The sequence below is a fragment of the Branchiostoma belcheri genome, unplaced genomic scaffold (genome assembly GCF_001625305.1).
Source record: "Branchiostoma belcheri isolate BF01 breed outbred unplaced genomic scaffold, Haploidv18h27 scaffold27, whole genome shotgun sequence".
Taxonomy (NCBI): Eukaryota; Metazoa; Chordata; class Leptocardii; order Amphioxiformes; family Branchiostomatidae; genus Branchiostoma; species Branchiostoma belcheri.
In genome coordinates, this window is record NW_017803876.1 from 2976068 (window position 1) to 2991115 (window position 15048).

Here is a 15048-nt window from a genome sequence, read left to right on the forward strand (position 1 = left end):
CTCTCAAGGGAGGGCGCTTTAGCACCGGTAGAGGCACTGAGCGCCACATGTAACGCTTTTGTTACTCTGTCTCTTATGTATGATGTGTCTGTCTCCCTTGGTCCCTTTTCCCCAAAGGTTCGACTTTATCCTACGTTTTGTGTAGGGATGTCAACATTTTTGCGCCTTATAAGAATGAAAATGTCACCAGCGAAGTTCATTTGGTTGTAGATCGGTCAATCACAAACACTGAAGAACAAATGGATTTACTTGTGTGCTGTCTAACATGCGATGAACATATCGTAGTTTATATATAGCCTTGGTATTTTGGTACCGTGTTGTATCAGTGAACAAATGGCCTTTGTTGCTGTGCTGTGTGAAAATGTTCTGACGTCTGACAAGGGTAAACCGTCACTACTCTGTGTAGTTCAGACTTTGCAAACTAAAAGAAATGTTGTGTCTGGCTGTTATATAATATAAGGAAATGAAAGCCCACGTGTTTTGTGTATAGACACTGCCAAAGACGGTCTCCGTTTGTCCGAGACTGACAGTAAGCTGCAGAGAGCGTGGATATGCCCCTTCTCACTACCAACTGTTGCCGCTTTAAACGTGAATATTTTGGAAGAGACTACTTGGTAACATATACACCAATGTAGTGTCATTAATGTAAGAAACAATGACAGAAATATGCTGGCAATCGCCGACGTTAAGTCTAGTACTCATTATATTTCCCTGTACAGCTTAAGTAGGGATGAAGCTCTGCTGGGAGAAGTGGATAAAGACACCCGGTAGAGCCCATTTCCTCAGCTGACTTTTATCTTTAATGAAGCCGGCTTCTTCCGTTGCCTTTAGCTACATGTAGGTATTACTACTGACGTAAGTTATTCAAATCCCTGGGAAGCGCCGGTATTATCTCAGCCATCACGGTCCTGAATTTCGATGTCAGCAAGGACATTATAATGTCCTTGATGTTAACAATTTAGAAAGCAGGAGAACCCGATGCCAACTAGAGATCACCCGCGAAGTAACACAACTCTAGCTGATTACCATACAGTACATGTACGTTAAATAGGAAATTGAATTTACAATCGTCCGAGAAAAATGCAACCTTTGGTACCGGTGTCGGGACAACAACGATAAAACCTTGAAGACGGTGGATGATAAAAATAACCTGAGAGAATATGAAAAGAGGCGACTGTGAGAACTTGATGATGTCATACCAATATTCTTCTAACTGTTATGATATTTTCACAAATTTTCACACTCGCACACGGTCATTTACATATATAACGGCAATTAATCTGTGTGATTCAGTGACATTTGAACGACCCCGAGAAGAACAGCAGTGCTATGGTGCATTCTTGACACTTAGTGACCAGTTAGTGATATTATCCGAGTATCAGGTAATGCTGTGTCACCCATGACCTCGTATCACTAAAAGAAAGCATCGCAACTGCCAAATAGGAAAATAGCATTTTGAAAGACAAAAATTAGGTTAAATTCATCAAAAGTTTCTAACAAAATAAAACACCGTGTAACGTTACACATAATTGATTCATAGTGTAGCTTTTTGACAGTTTGTTACTGTTCACCGGGTCAAAATTTGAGTCGATTGCGCTTGTGTGCGGTTAACCGAGGTGCAGTCAAAGGTCAACCAACCAAGGACGACGAGAAATGCAGATTTTGTATTACTGTATTCATCTGTAAGTAAGCAGCTGGGGACGCAGTGCACTCGTATTTGATGTACAGGTAGAGTATAGACTATAGTTTAATCAGTCAAGTGAATTTCACTATCTCTTTCTTATTGACAGCCAAGAAAAGATGTTTAACTCCCGTGCCCCCCTCCCCCCACGTTGTGTAACTTTTCAACTTTTCTCCCGTTCTGTTCTCTGAAGGCGAGTTGTACAACTGGATGGTTCTCCGTAAACCCAACCGAAGGATCAGGGGGCTTCTGGACCTGTGGCCGGGGAAGCGGCGGCTAGGAGTGTACCGCTTCCTCCCGTTCTTCTTCGTGATGGGGGCGGGGATGGAGTGGTTCATGATCAACGTTCGGCTGGGCAGGGAAACCTTCTGTAAGTAGCACATTATATATGGTTGATTAACATGTTGTGTGGCTCAAGTTATGGGAGTTGATGTCAAATAATGACATTACACACAGGTAAATGATTTGTGAACCTTTCAAATATGCGGTACTTAATTTAAATGAATAGTGAGATCATGTGAGTGACCTTGAATTGTTCTGGTCAAAGGTTCTTGTGACAGAAACAAGACTGGCTACTCCTTCAAGTGTATGTAATTGTTAGACATATCTACATTAATTGTCTGAGTAATTCCTTTTTAAGTAGCTCCAGTACTTGCTAATCATCTCAATGGTCATTTCCAAACTTGACATCCCGTCGTACTGAATACACCACCTCAAAGGTTGAGATTTCTGTCTTGGATACAAAAGTGATTGCATCATGATTCATATTGCTGTTTGGATTAAGTGACACAACTAAGACTTCTTCATTGCAGATGACGTGTACAGAAGAAAGCAGGCAGAGCGACAATACGAGGCTGCAGCCACAGAAAGAAACAATGATCAACATCAAGGATGAACTTACAATAACAACTTTGCAATCCTAGAAGAAAGCACTTTGCCAAACTGTATATCATTCTATACTGAAGGAGCAGCATTTATTAAAACTTCTGATCTTGGTATAAGGATATCTTAGCACATCACATGTGCAGACAATATCCTTCCACAGAAGCAATTTCACATGTGACACCGAGTTGACAAGAACAATGCCAGCAGGTGTGCCGTGGGGGCCATACCTGCGGTTTCTGACAGCCAGCATGCTGTCCATGTTTGCTGGTGCACAGGTCATGCACAAACTGTACAACCCTGACCTGTCCATCCCCGAGGTGCCGCCCAAACCCGGGGAACTGAAGACAGAAATCCACCAGGTGTGGAAAAGACCAAGCTCGGACCCAGAGAGCAGCAGTTCAGGTGACAAGGCTGCGTAGTGTTCTGTTGACCTTCAAGGGAGTCTGAGACTGAAATATGTTTGCAATATTGAGATTTAGTCAGACATGGCCACAATAAGGACTTCTTCAAATGAAAGTAGAAATATAGTGAATGTTTGATTCTTCTGAGGTAGAGACTTATGAACTTAAATGGGTTATTTCTACCTTGTCTGAGTGAGCCATTTACCTGGATGGATCAGTTGAATAAAGTGGAAAGAGTTGTAACCATGTAATTGTTGTGATAAATGTCATTGTTATAGGTAGCACATAGTATCAGAGCACTACTATCCTAAATAGGAATGCAAAGCTACTCAGAACTTGGATATACTGGAAATGCACACACCACATGAAAATAAGCTCTTTATTGGCAGACAGTACTATCAAGTACATGGGCATCTGCAAGGTTAGCTGTAATCAGAAATGCATGTCCACATCCAGACATATCTATAAATCCATGTAAAACTGTACATAAAATATCTGGTGTACTGCCTTTTCTGAGTTCCAAAGGCACTGCTATATTACAAACAATGTAATTGGCTATGACTCTATATTTCATTTGAATGCTGTTTCACTTCATGAAGTACAAGACTGGAGTTACTTTTACAATGCTTGACAGATGACTAAAATATACAGCCTCCTACAAAAATACAATGTACATATTGAAATCAAACGTCTTGTAAATTCATCATGTCGTATCATCTTTAGTTAATTTCCTATCTCATGTCATGTTCTTTTACATCTTGGTTCCACAATGGATACCTAAAATCTGAATAAACATCCAGATTTACAGAAGTTTTTTTAATTTATACAAAATCTTGGTGTACTTTTATCAAAATATACAAATCAGTTAAATTTAGTTTAAGCTTAGAAAGACTATAAGCTGTTTGATTCCACATTACATTCCAGTTGTACACAATAAAATCAGAAGTAAGCTATAATTCCTGAGGAAAGAATTGCAAGCAACTGCTCAATACCAGTGTTGAACTATACGCAAGAAAAAGATCTAAGGAGCAAGAGTCACACTACACTGCCTTCCATGGCTTGCTGTAGTCAGCTGTGTACTGCTGGTGAACATCTTCAATCAGGCCTTCCATCTCATTAAACAACTAAGGAAAAAACAACATTTCCCATCAATAGTGAAAAGAAGAGAACAATTGTCATGTACAAAACAACAATAAGGAACTGCTGGAACATTCATCTGTAGCATTTCTTGTACCTCAACAGTTGAAACAGCAAATTCAAAGTGTTGGAGTGACAACATTACCTCATCTGTCCAGTCCTGGTCTTTTAAACACCTGTCAATCACCTTGTCATCATCTGGGTCTTCTTCCCCCTCATCCCGCAACATGGCAAGGGTTTTCTCTGCCTGCAGGTAACATGGACAAGATAGGAACCTGAATTTTTAGGGCTTCTCGTCTTAAACATTTTTTCATATGCCTGTTAGGATACAACTGTACCAACAAAAGATGTTTAGTGTTTGGGAATATGGCGTGTTTTTTAAAAATACTATAAGAACATTCCAAATGTACAAGTTTTCATTCTTAGGCACAAAACCCTTACCTCAGCTTTACAGGTGTGAAACACCCTGTATCTGAAGTGGTACAGGCCATGGTAAAGTTCCGACCGCTCTTGGCAGAAGCACCCTACATCAAACGACTGCACAGCAGAAACACATCAGATTATTGTACAAACAACAGAAGAAACTTAAATCATAACTAGATATTAGACATTAATCTTCAACTGAGCAAGTTCCATAGACACCTTGGGTCCTGCCATAGTACATGTAGTAACAAATATTGTGAAATAGGTTTAGTGGTGAAATTGTCTCCAATGTACAAATCCTCACTTCCATCTTAGAGACAAAACATTTCACCTTCTCGTAGTTGCCAAAGTCATCGTCTTCAAATGTTTCCCTATCATACGGTGTTCCCCTCAGGCTGATGGCTTGTGAGCTGGGGTGATCAGGACGACCACATGCCTGCAAAAACATCAGTGTCAACATAATTACTTTCACGGGGACGATAGTTCATCTACTGAGGCAGCAGGTATCTTATGTGGGAAATGCATCAAAGTCAGGAGCAGCATTCTTTGGGGACTGAGATGTGTGACGGTTAGGGATGTAGAACAACACAGCACACCAATTACATGGCCATGTAGGATCAAGGTGTCGACAGGTGACTGTCATTGGTGCCACAACACAGGTGTGCTGACATTACACTGAATATGTACCAGAGTGTTTTTACTCACCTGACAGTTCATGTAACTATGAGAAGGGTTGTTGACGTAGAAGGGGTGCATTTCAATGGCTTCCTGCGTCAGAGGAAACAGTTGTACACATGAAAAAATCCTGTCCACATGGGTTTCTGAGTAATATTCAGTAATGGGTAAATTTTAAAGACAGAACAGAAAAATATGCATTCAGACTGATAAAAGATTGTGTACATGTACATGACTTTGTTTCAATGTTAACTGATCAAATACTAGTAGATACTTCTGGAGATCATCATAGTGCCACACTACAAGATTCTATCTATTCCTATCTGTTTGATGTAAGATGTAACAATGTAAAGACATTGTCACTAGTACTTGATAAACCAGAGAGATGTATGAGTGTCTTACTTTGAAGCTCTTCCTCCAGGCCGTACTGAAGACCAGGCTCGTGGCAGCCTGTATCCTGTGCAGCACTTCTGCAACATTATTTCGGGTGTCATCTGGAATGTCTGAGCAAATGAGAATAAAAGTCACATCACACATTACATCCACCACAAAGTACTAAAGATACATGTACATGTACCTCAATTTCTTCATAGAAATTCTATCATTATATGTTAACTTGAAAATTCAATTGCAAACACACTGACTTGAAATCATCAAATTTTTTTTAAAAATTAAGCTGCAAGTTGATCTGTCAAGCCCAAACACAAGCCCCTATTAATGACCAAGAAAACAATGCCAGTGCGAAGTTGAGGTTTGAATGGAGCTGTTCTGCCAAGTGCCCCCTATCAACCACATCATAAACTGCAGCCCAGCCCTTACCTCTGTTGAACCTAGCAGTGCGGAGGTACTCCCCTGGGTTGTCCTGTAAGTTTGCACACAGCATCAGCTCCAACCAGCTCTGGAACTGTGTCTTCTTCTCCTGATGAACTATCTCTCCCTGGATAAGGAGAAAATGTTCAAGGTATATCAGTATATCAACTGGTGAAATGAACTGGTAGAAAGGTGTAATTCAAGCATTTTACATTTTCTCCATAAAAATTAAGGTGGGATCAGTGTGATTAAAGTTCACAATGTAACTATTTTTATTGCCACCTGGTCAGTGGTCAACTATTGGGATCCTAAGGATCCTCAACTAGGATCCTTACACAGGTACAATTATAAAAAATATCAATAAAAAGTCTTGATTTTTGTCCCCTTTACCCTACTTTTTCCTTGTAAAATTCAACAGTTGACTACAAAAGATTATTACTTTACATGAGTGTTGCTTACATATACTACATGTACACATTGCATTATACAAGCACATACCACCGAATCTTCATCCTCCAGGATTTCATCTCCATCTTCCTCATCAGTTTCATCAGAAACAATGAAGGAGTCTTCAGATTCACTACTGATGACTTCAGCTTTATCTTCTTCTTCCTCCTCCTCTGATTCACACATGCTTTTGTTGATTCCTCGGTTGTTGGAAAAATAAAGAAATATACTTAAATTGATTATAAAGATGTGAGCAAGTATGGGAAACTGCCATACCCTTCTACAACAGGAATAGCCTATCCAACCATCGAATCAAACAATAACAAAACAAATGACTGTCATGTAGGCTACATGGAAGGTCCTATTGTGCTCAGGTATGCCTATAACTTCATGGTTCTTTCAGGTAACCGCAGCATATTGTTCATCATTGCACCAGAAAATTAGTACATGCTGCTCAATGTAAACAAGAAAGAAGGCTTGTTTGAAAACATGGTAATAAGGGATCTGATAGAAGAAAAAAATCCTTCATACATACACTACAAAATGATTCTGAAAGTACTAGTATCAGATGAATCCAGAATAAGAAAAAAGACGTTCAGCTACCTTGTTTCTTCCTGTCCCTCTGCCTCTTTAACCTCTCCAGGGCAGTCTGCTTCTTGTCTTGTATGGCAGATGTTCTTGCCCTCCTTGCCTTGGATGAAGATGTACCATTTCGCTTGTCTCTGTCTCGGCCATCTTTCTCAGACCTTCCCTTGTCTGACCGGACTCCTCCACCAGCACCCTCGCTCATAGCAGCAGCATCTTTCACTCCTGCACGCTGCTGGTTGTTGGGCTGGCCATTTTCAGCTGAGGTGGTTTCTGAAGTTTCCAACTTTCTGCAGCCTTCATCTGAGCTGTCGCTACTGTCTGACGCAATTATGATCCTCCTCCTCCTCTTCTGTTGTTCTTCTTCATCTGAGGACGACACTAACTGAGCTGAACTTTTCTTCCTTTTCTTGGCCGAGCTACTCACTGCAACAACATCTTCATCAGAGTTCCTCTTCATATCTTCAGCATCACGTCTTGCCCTGCCATTCGTTCTCGGCCTGTTCTTGCCCTGTTTTATCTCCTGTGGGCTGGGGCAGGACTCGTCGCTGTGGTCCTGGGAGGAAGAACTTGAACTTGTGACCTCACTATCAACAATAAAGTCATCACTTTCTTCCTCTGATGATGATGCAGCATCATGACCCCTGGTGAATCTCTTCTTTGTTGAACTTGACGCCCTCATCCTCCTGCGAGTTTGCATCGTCCTCTTCTGCTTCTTTCTTCTGTTGTTCTGCGACAGCTCATCAGAGTCACTGAGTCCCATTTCATCCCACAAAGACCCATCAGACTCATCTGAGAGAGACACGTCTCCTAACTCCTCGTATGAGACTCTTGGGTTCTTTGCAGCACGGGTGCTTTTTCGTCTTCTTGGACTGACAGACCTTCCTTCCTCTGTCATCTCTCTGTCCCCAAACCTGAGCTGCCTCTGTTCCCGCTGTGACTTTCTTTGAAGGGATCTGCTTCGGTGACATGCAGGAGTTTCAGCCTGGTATTGGTAAGATTTTCTAGTGGTACCCGTTGTTCTGTTGCATGACATTCTCTAGATTCTTCATTGGTGTCAAATTACGCCGTGAATCTTGCTGATCTGTGTTAGTGTCGGGAGGAGGTTTAGTGTTAACAAAACTGTTGCAGGTGATATAATATGGTAAAAATGTTATCTAATAGCTAGCTGGTTATCATCACCATCATCATCATTAGTCCCATAGATCAAGGAGCTTTCATCATCATGTTGATGGAAGCTCATTGCATAAATTAAGCCGTAGGGGCAGTGACGTCTGTCTGTCATTTGGTTATCAACCTTCTTGCTTATACATGACGAAAACTCTTAATCACCTAAATTCACATAACGCTGTACGTTAAGAGATGCTTGTAGTTGCCAGGAAACGCTAAACGTTTTATCCTGGAACATGAAGGGATGAAGGTGAGAGTGGGAGGGGGGCGAAACCGATTTGCATCTAAATACAGCACTGGCTCAATCAACCAATCAATCTGGTTACATGCCGAGTAACGTTTCGATGGTAAGAGTTATATCCGATATGTGTTTATTGCCAGGATGTTATGCCGCATATTATTTGGATGAACCACTCCCTGCAAAACCACCAACTCTTACCTTCAGTTCAGGCAACAACAACACACCCAGTATGAATCAATGTTTTCGCGCCAAAACCTGCCCAGCACTGGCGTTCTAGAGGTCAAAGGTGATCTATATGCTCGATGAGTTTTACGCGCCGTTAACTCGTCAAATTACGTGTCTTTCATCGTTTCTTCCTTTTCCTTCGACTTATGATACTCCCATGAGTCCCATCAACTAATTTTGATAATCTCTTGCAAACTATTTAGGTAACGCGTGAAGACATGTGGGAGGATACTACATTTTGAAAGGAGAAGCGAAATATAAATTTTTAAAATAACTTTATTGTAAAAAGATATCGTTATTATTCTACTTACCTAGCAAAAGAATTGACATATAAAGTACTATTAGATTGCATTTTTAACGTTTCTAATTTTTATATCAACTTCTCAATCTTTAAAACGTTCCTTTATGTTTGCTTACCCTCCCTATTAGTCTAATGGAATGGTCAACATGGCCGCCGTGCAGACGAAAAACATGTTGGGACACAAGAAGCGAGCTTTTGTAAACGTTTCGTACGGCTCAGAGGAGGATTCTGGCAGTGAGGCTGACGCAAGTAGTAACGAAGATGACGATGGTACTGTTAATCAAATCATTTGTGTTTTATTTACTACTTTTATGACATAATATTTGTTACTCGTTGAATCGTTTTTAGCAGCCCCCCTCCCCACGGCTCACGCACGTGAAAGCAAAACCGTCTAATTTTTTCCTCGGTATCGCTAGAATCTGTCCGGCTCACAGCAAGGTCACCACTATGAATGCGAAATATCAGGCCATAGATACATGCAAGAGCTATCCACCTCTCTACAGCAAAAATATGTAACGTTAGTACGGTATGTAACTTTTATGTTGTGTGTTTGATGATGGTGTACAAATTATGCTTCTGAAACCTGCTAGTAACTAACGTTACTTGAATATGCCAAGGACGTGAGACAGAAACTTTCCGTCCTAAACCTCCTTAAATATGTTATGGACTGATGGAGGTAAAAAAATCCACCCTTATCCAACGAATCACTAAACCGCTATAGCTAATACAACGCCTTTAGCCACTGATGTATCCTCAATGTATCCTCAAGGTACAGTATAATATTGGACAGCCAAATGAAGAAGTGTTATAACCATGTTCAATGTTATATATAGTGCACACATTCATTCTGCACAGTTACTTTTTGTACAAAAGACTGACCATACTCTATATGTTGTTAACTCACCATCAGAGATCAGTGCTGACCATGATGAGGATGGGGAGGACAGCCCCACACATCCTACAGACTCCACAGCAGGGAACGCTGGATGGGCAGACGCCATGGCCAAGATCCTGGGGAAGCAGGTGGCAAGCAACAAGCAGACACCAATCTTGGTGAAGAACAAAGAATTTGAGAAAAGGAAAGAAAAAGAAAGGGAGGAGAAAAAAGAACAGACAAAAAAGGTACTTTCATTGTTTCCTTTTCCTTTGCAACAAAATCGGTTGCTTCTCACTGTGAGGTAGTGAGACTAGTAGTACTTGTATTTGACAATGCTCGAAATGTTAAAGAGATAATTACTGATCATCTAATGCCAATTTAGCAAGTTATTCTTTAGAACCACTTGCTAAAGAACTTAACAATTAAGAAAATATGCAATTAGATTGATGCTGTCTGTAGGAACAGTTTCTTTGCCTGTGTGCTGTACCACCACCACTAATACACATGTATTTTGTTTCACTAGGCTGGAGTAAAGAGACAATGGGAAGAGATGGGCAGAGTGAAACCTGATGTTGCAGAGAAAGAAAGGGAAAGGGCACTGCAAAGAATAGCAACAAGGTAACATGTTCTGTTAGTCCGAGGTTTTATCATGTTTGGAATGGATTCTTAGCAGTGTTGTAGAATATGCCTTAGTTTTACAGCTATCCGAGTTGTGGATCACGCTTTAGCCTCTTTCCAGGTAAAAAAATATAAAAATAAACAGGAAAGATTTGATTTAAGTATTTTCAAATTATTTCAAATTATCTTTTTAGTTTCGGGTAACTGTGGCCACATGTTTGAAGGAAACACCTTGGCTTGATCAGAATCCTGCACTTTCTTGTATACAGGATGGCCTTTGATCTGTGAGGTTCATGTTGTTTTATTCCTATTTCCTGCAGAGGTGTTGTGCAGCTGTTCAACGCTGTTAAGAAGGAACAGAAGACCATCCAGGAAAAACTGCAGGAGGCTGGACCAACAGAGAGTAAGAAAGCCAAGGCAATGTCATCAATCAGCAAAGGTTCGTTTCTGGATAAACTCAAGGAAACAAAAGCAGCAGGTGCACCAAGTGGAACAATGGAAAGAAGAAAGGACAACCAACTTAATAAGGTACTCTATGACAATACCGGTAGGATTTTACTTGATTTTACATGAATTTATTAAAAAAGAATAAGTGGTTTGTGCTGATCTTGTAATATTCTTAATGTAAATATATTGCCACTTGCTTATCTATTTGTCAATTCAGGCAGTGTTGGACCTATTTTCAAGCATCTCTGAACCACTTTGAATGTGTTAACAATTTCTTTTGCCCTGCTAGCTTCCTTTACAGTTTTATCCTGTACAAGAAAGAAGACCACATTTAGGCAATCATGACATTGATGCAGTCAATCTGTCACTAATTTGTCATTAAGGGTTGATAAACATTTGCTTCACATCTGGACGGTTCAATGGTAATCCACAATTTTTAGGATGTGTTTAGTCTATGAATCCCAGCAGTGGTCCATGTGTTGTCTGAACAGGTGCAGTGCAGGTGTTCTTAATGTCTGTACCATGCCCATGACTGTTCTGTGTGGCAGGAAGCAGGCCCTAACATCGCCATGTGTTTTCCAGGGGAAGGTGCCAGACAAGGATGAGCCGTCCTGGAAGATTTTGCGAGATGATTATATGATGGGCTCCAACATGAAGGACTGGGACAAGGAGAGTGATGAAGAGGAGGAGGAGAGGAGTGGAGAGGAGGACTTATCTAGTGGAGATGAGGACTAAACCATAAAATGGAAACCTTCCAAACATGGGCAGATTGTGTACTTTGTATGGTGTAATATGGTTGTAAATGTATTGTACATCCAGTATGGTTGTAAATCCAGTACTTTAAACATCTATATCTATTTTAACATCTGTAAAACCTACAATATATACATATAATAGTTCCCAAAAGACCTCATCACAGACACACACACACCTTTTGCAAAGGTGTAATTTTGACAAAATATCATATTTTTGTACAACTTTTCCCTGTAATAACAATCAAAACATCTTGTTAATTAATGTGTAAATCTACACAATACTATGCACTGTTTTCTATGATAGGTGGGATGCATAGAACACTTTACACTATGTGTCAAAGTTTGACCTAAGGTTCCATAAGAGCCCTGTCTATCATAGTTGAAGTGCTCCCCGGTGACAGATTGCTTCAGAACTTGACCTCTGCCCTGCCCTCCCATGTTGAGGAGAGACCAGACCACACACCGTCTGTGTGACCTACTCTGAGGAAGTAACAACCCCCTCCTGTTTTCCTCTCCACTTCCTTTTAGGATAACCAAGGCTTGCTTGTGTTCCTGTAGAACATTTCCTTTTGATATGAACATGTCAATATTTCCACAACTACCTGGTGTAGAGTTCTTCCACTTAAGATTTGTACAAAGCCTTGGATTCAACAATAGAATTATTCTAGTACAATGATGTCAGCTTTATCTGAACAAGTTCAGTATGTAGTTGTGAACTGTGAAAATCTTTTAATCTTTAATTTTATTAAATGTTATTATTCCACTTGGAATACACCTTTGGGCTTTCTTGAAAAGAAACTTATTTCTTGAATCTGAGACTTGTCCTGTCAGCAACATTGTTGAAATGTAAATGGAGGACATCCCAAGAACCAAGCTACATGTACTTCTCAAATCTGCTTGATAGAGGAGATGACACTGGGAAATATTTTAGATCTATGCTCAAATTGCAGTATTACCAAATATCAAGTGACTGATGACATAAATGACATGTTAAAACTATCAGTTTAATTATGGTTCTTCCTTGTCATTCTTACATCAATTCTTGACATTCAACATCACACCTGCCACAGAAAAGTGAAGCAACCTGAAAATGATGTGGGATTTGGACTCAAAGGTAAACTATTTGCGAATGGTTGCATGATAGTCAGTCACCTGCATGACACCATGAAATGCACTTCTGGTGCTAATTATGAAATACATGTAGTATACTTTTAATTTAGTCTGTAATTCCTGACAAGACCCACCTCCTGCTAATGACCTAACCAGGCTCTCCTTGTACGGCCACCTCCCCAGGAACACACACAGAGTTCCTGTGTGGTACCACCACAAATGAAACATCTTTCCATCAAGGAAATGATTAGTCATCGCCTGCCAATCATCTTTACCAACCCACCAATGGGGTTTTTGTGAGGTCAATTTGATTACAGATAAAGCGGATTTAAGTGTCAACCAGTAGGAATGGGATCTACAGAGCACATACTCGGCATTCCTGAAGATCCAGGTTGTTCAGGTAAACTGTGACCCTTTGTTTTCACCACAGGAAGTACCATTGAAGAATTCCTCAAGATAACTCTGTATTCATTAAGCACAATGGTTATTTGTTACATCAGAACTTGTTCCCACATCAGATAAGCTCAGTAACTGGTTCCTAAGATAGGCAGTGCTAAAACAATGGAAATTGAAGTCTTGCCAAATAAAGAACATAGTGGGTACAGGGGTGCTACTGTCTACAGAGTATATGTGTGTGGGCTTTAACTGTAAAATGCAAATAGCAAGATGATATGCATTTTTTTCGGGGTTGCCGTTACAAATCGGATGGCACCCAGGCTAGCAAGATGAGGCCTTGATAGAGCTGTGTACCTAAACAAATTTTAGGTACAGGTACAGGTACAGGTACACAGGTTTAGGTACAGGTCCGGACCTGAACCTGTACCTGAACAATTCGACCAATTTATATGCTCTTCTGAACTCCTTCAATAACAAAAAAAACATAAATAAACTTGATAGTTAAGGTTTATTCTTTGTTTATGGCGAATGCTCAGATAAAATATAGGCTATATATATGTTTTTGTTTTCATGAACACACTGTCCTTACACAGGGACCCATTGTTAACCAGCTATTTACACATTTGCGGTCACAAATAGGCATAAAATTGGTGTGAAATTGTTTAGGTACAGTACCGGTACTGAGGGATTAGGTATTTTGGACCTGTACCTAATCAATTTTACCGGTACAGTATCGGTACTGCGTACCGGTACACAGCTCTAGGCCTTGAGGATCTTTTTTTCAGATGGTTGTCTTGCTCTACCCCTTTAATCAACATTGGAAAGTTCCACAGAACAACGTACAGACTTTTCTGCGCCCTCCCGTGTACCTGATGGATGTGTGCCCCCAGGTTGACCCCGTGTCCATCATCCACCCACCTGCTCCTGGCAGGAAGTCCTAGCAACCCCGTTGTCATAGTAACCAGTGTGCGGTCGATGAAGAAGTCAAGCGAGGGAAGCGCGCGACACAGAACCATGTGTTAATATATTTATGGTGTTGCAACACGCGAGGAAGTGCCATAATTGCATCGGCGTGCTCACAAACAGCTGTGGGTTGTTGTTGAGCTTGGCTGTAACAAGAATGTCAATTTGGCGGGATGTAAGAGGCCTGTGCGACTTCATCCAGGGTTAAGACGAGGCGTTGTTAGAAGCGTGTTTGTGTCTGTGGTCCGATTGTTTTACGTGCATGTGGGCAGGCCGTTCGCATTAGGGGTAGACTAAACCGCGGGGATGTTGCTGAGTCAAGACTGACTGTAAATATGTTTTTTGTTAAAGATTTCAGCAGCACCTGCTCTTACCCTGAAGTCGTTACAGGGGTGAGGACAGAACTGCCGCCTTCCGATACGGGCGCTGCGGCCAAGGGCGCTACCTTCGATACCCGTACCAACTGATATGTACCATACACATCCACATACATGGAGGTCAGCCTTGAAGGTTGAAATGATAAAACAAAACACTTCATATCCGCCAATTCCATATGATGAGGAGTCCTATGACTAGTATTTTGCGTTCCATGGACCATACATTTTATTCTTGAAAAAATTGTCCGTGTTTTGTGTGTGCGTGTTTGATGATAATTCTTGGTGATGAATGGCGACAGTTGCCTCTGCACAGGTGCAGGAATCCGCCAAGTGGAATGTCTTGTTCAGCAGTATTCTCCTGATAAACGAAGGCCATGAAAGGCCAAGGGTCGCCCACCTAGGGACGGATCAAATATTCTCAGCCAGAAAAACAACTTAACCACCTGATTCGAGTCAAACATCAAATGTCTCAAATGTTCGCACTCAGCATCGCCAACTAATATAACGAAGGCCGTTTGTTGTTC

General features: G+C 40.9%; 2 protein-coding genes and 1 long non-coding RNA gene across 3 annotated transcripts; 2 read left to right on the top strand and 1 right to left on the bottom strand.

Moving 5' to 3' along the window:
- Nucleotides 1-1578: 1578 nt before the first annotated feature.
- On the top strand, nt 1579-3073 carry LOC109472322. The gene is made up of 3 exons (XR_002140360.1): nt 1579-1728; nt 1875-2051; nt 2494-3073. It is a non-coding gene; the product is annotated as an uncharacterized LOC109472322 (long non-coding RNA).
- A 259-nt stretch (nt 3074-3332) lies between these two features.
- Nucleotides 3333-8054, bottom strand: LOC109472321 (coiled-coil domain-containing protein 82-like). The gene is made up of 9 exons (XM_019772014.1): nt 7063-8054; nt 6511-6659; nt 6022-6139; nt 5605-5705; nt 5233-5295; nt 4859-4963; nt 4546-4641; nt 4250-4351; nt 3333-4091 (listed from the first exon to the last, which is right to left on the bottom strand). Exons 1-9 carry the CDS (start codon nt 7940-7942, stop codon nt 4008-4010), a joined length of 1698 nt encoding a protein of 565 aa, XP_019627573.1. The 5' UTR covers nt 7943-8054; the 3' UTR covers nt 3333-4007.
- A 375-nt stretch (nt 8055-8429) lies between these two features.
- On the top strand, nt 8430-12638 carry LOC109472279 (RRP15-like protein). Its single transcript, XM_019771951.1, has 6 exons — nt 8430-8464; nt 9110-9251; nt 9892-10103; nt 10382-10476; nt 10797-11004; nt 11506-12638. Exons 1-6 carry the CDS (start codon nt 8459-8461, stop codon nt 11656-11658), a joined length of 816 nt encoding a protein of 271 aa, XP_019627510.1. The 5' UTR covers nt 8430-8458; the 3' UTR covers nt 11659-12638.
- The last annotated feature ends 2410 nt before the right edge of the window (nt 12639-15048 follow it).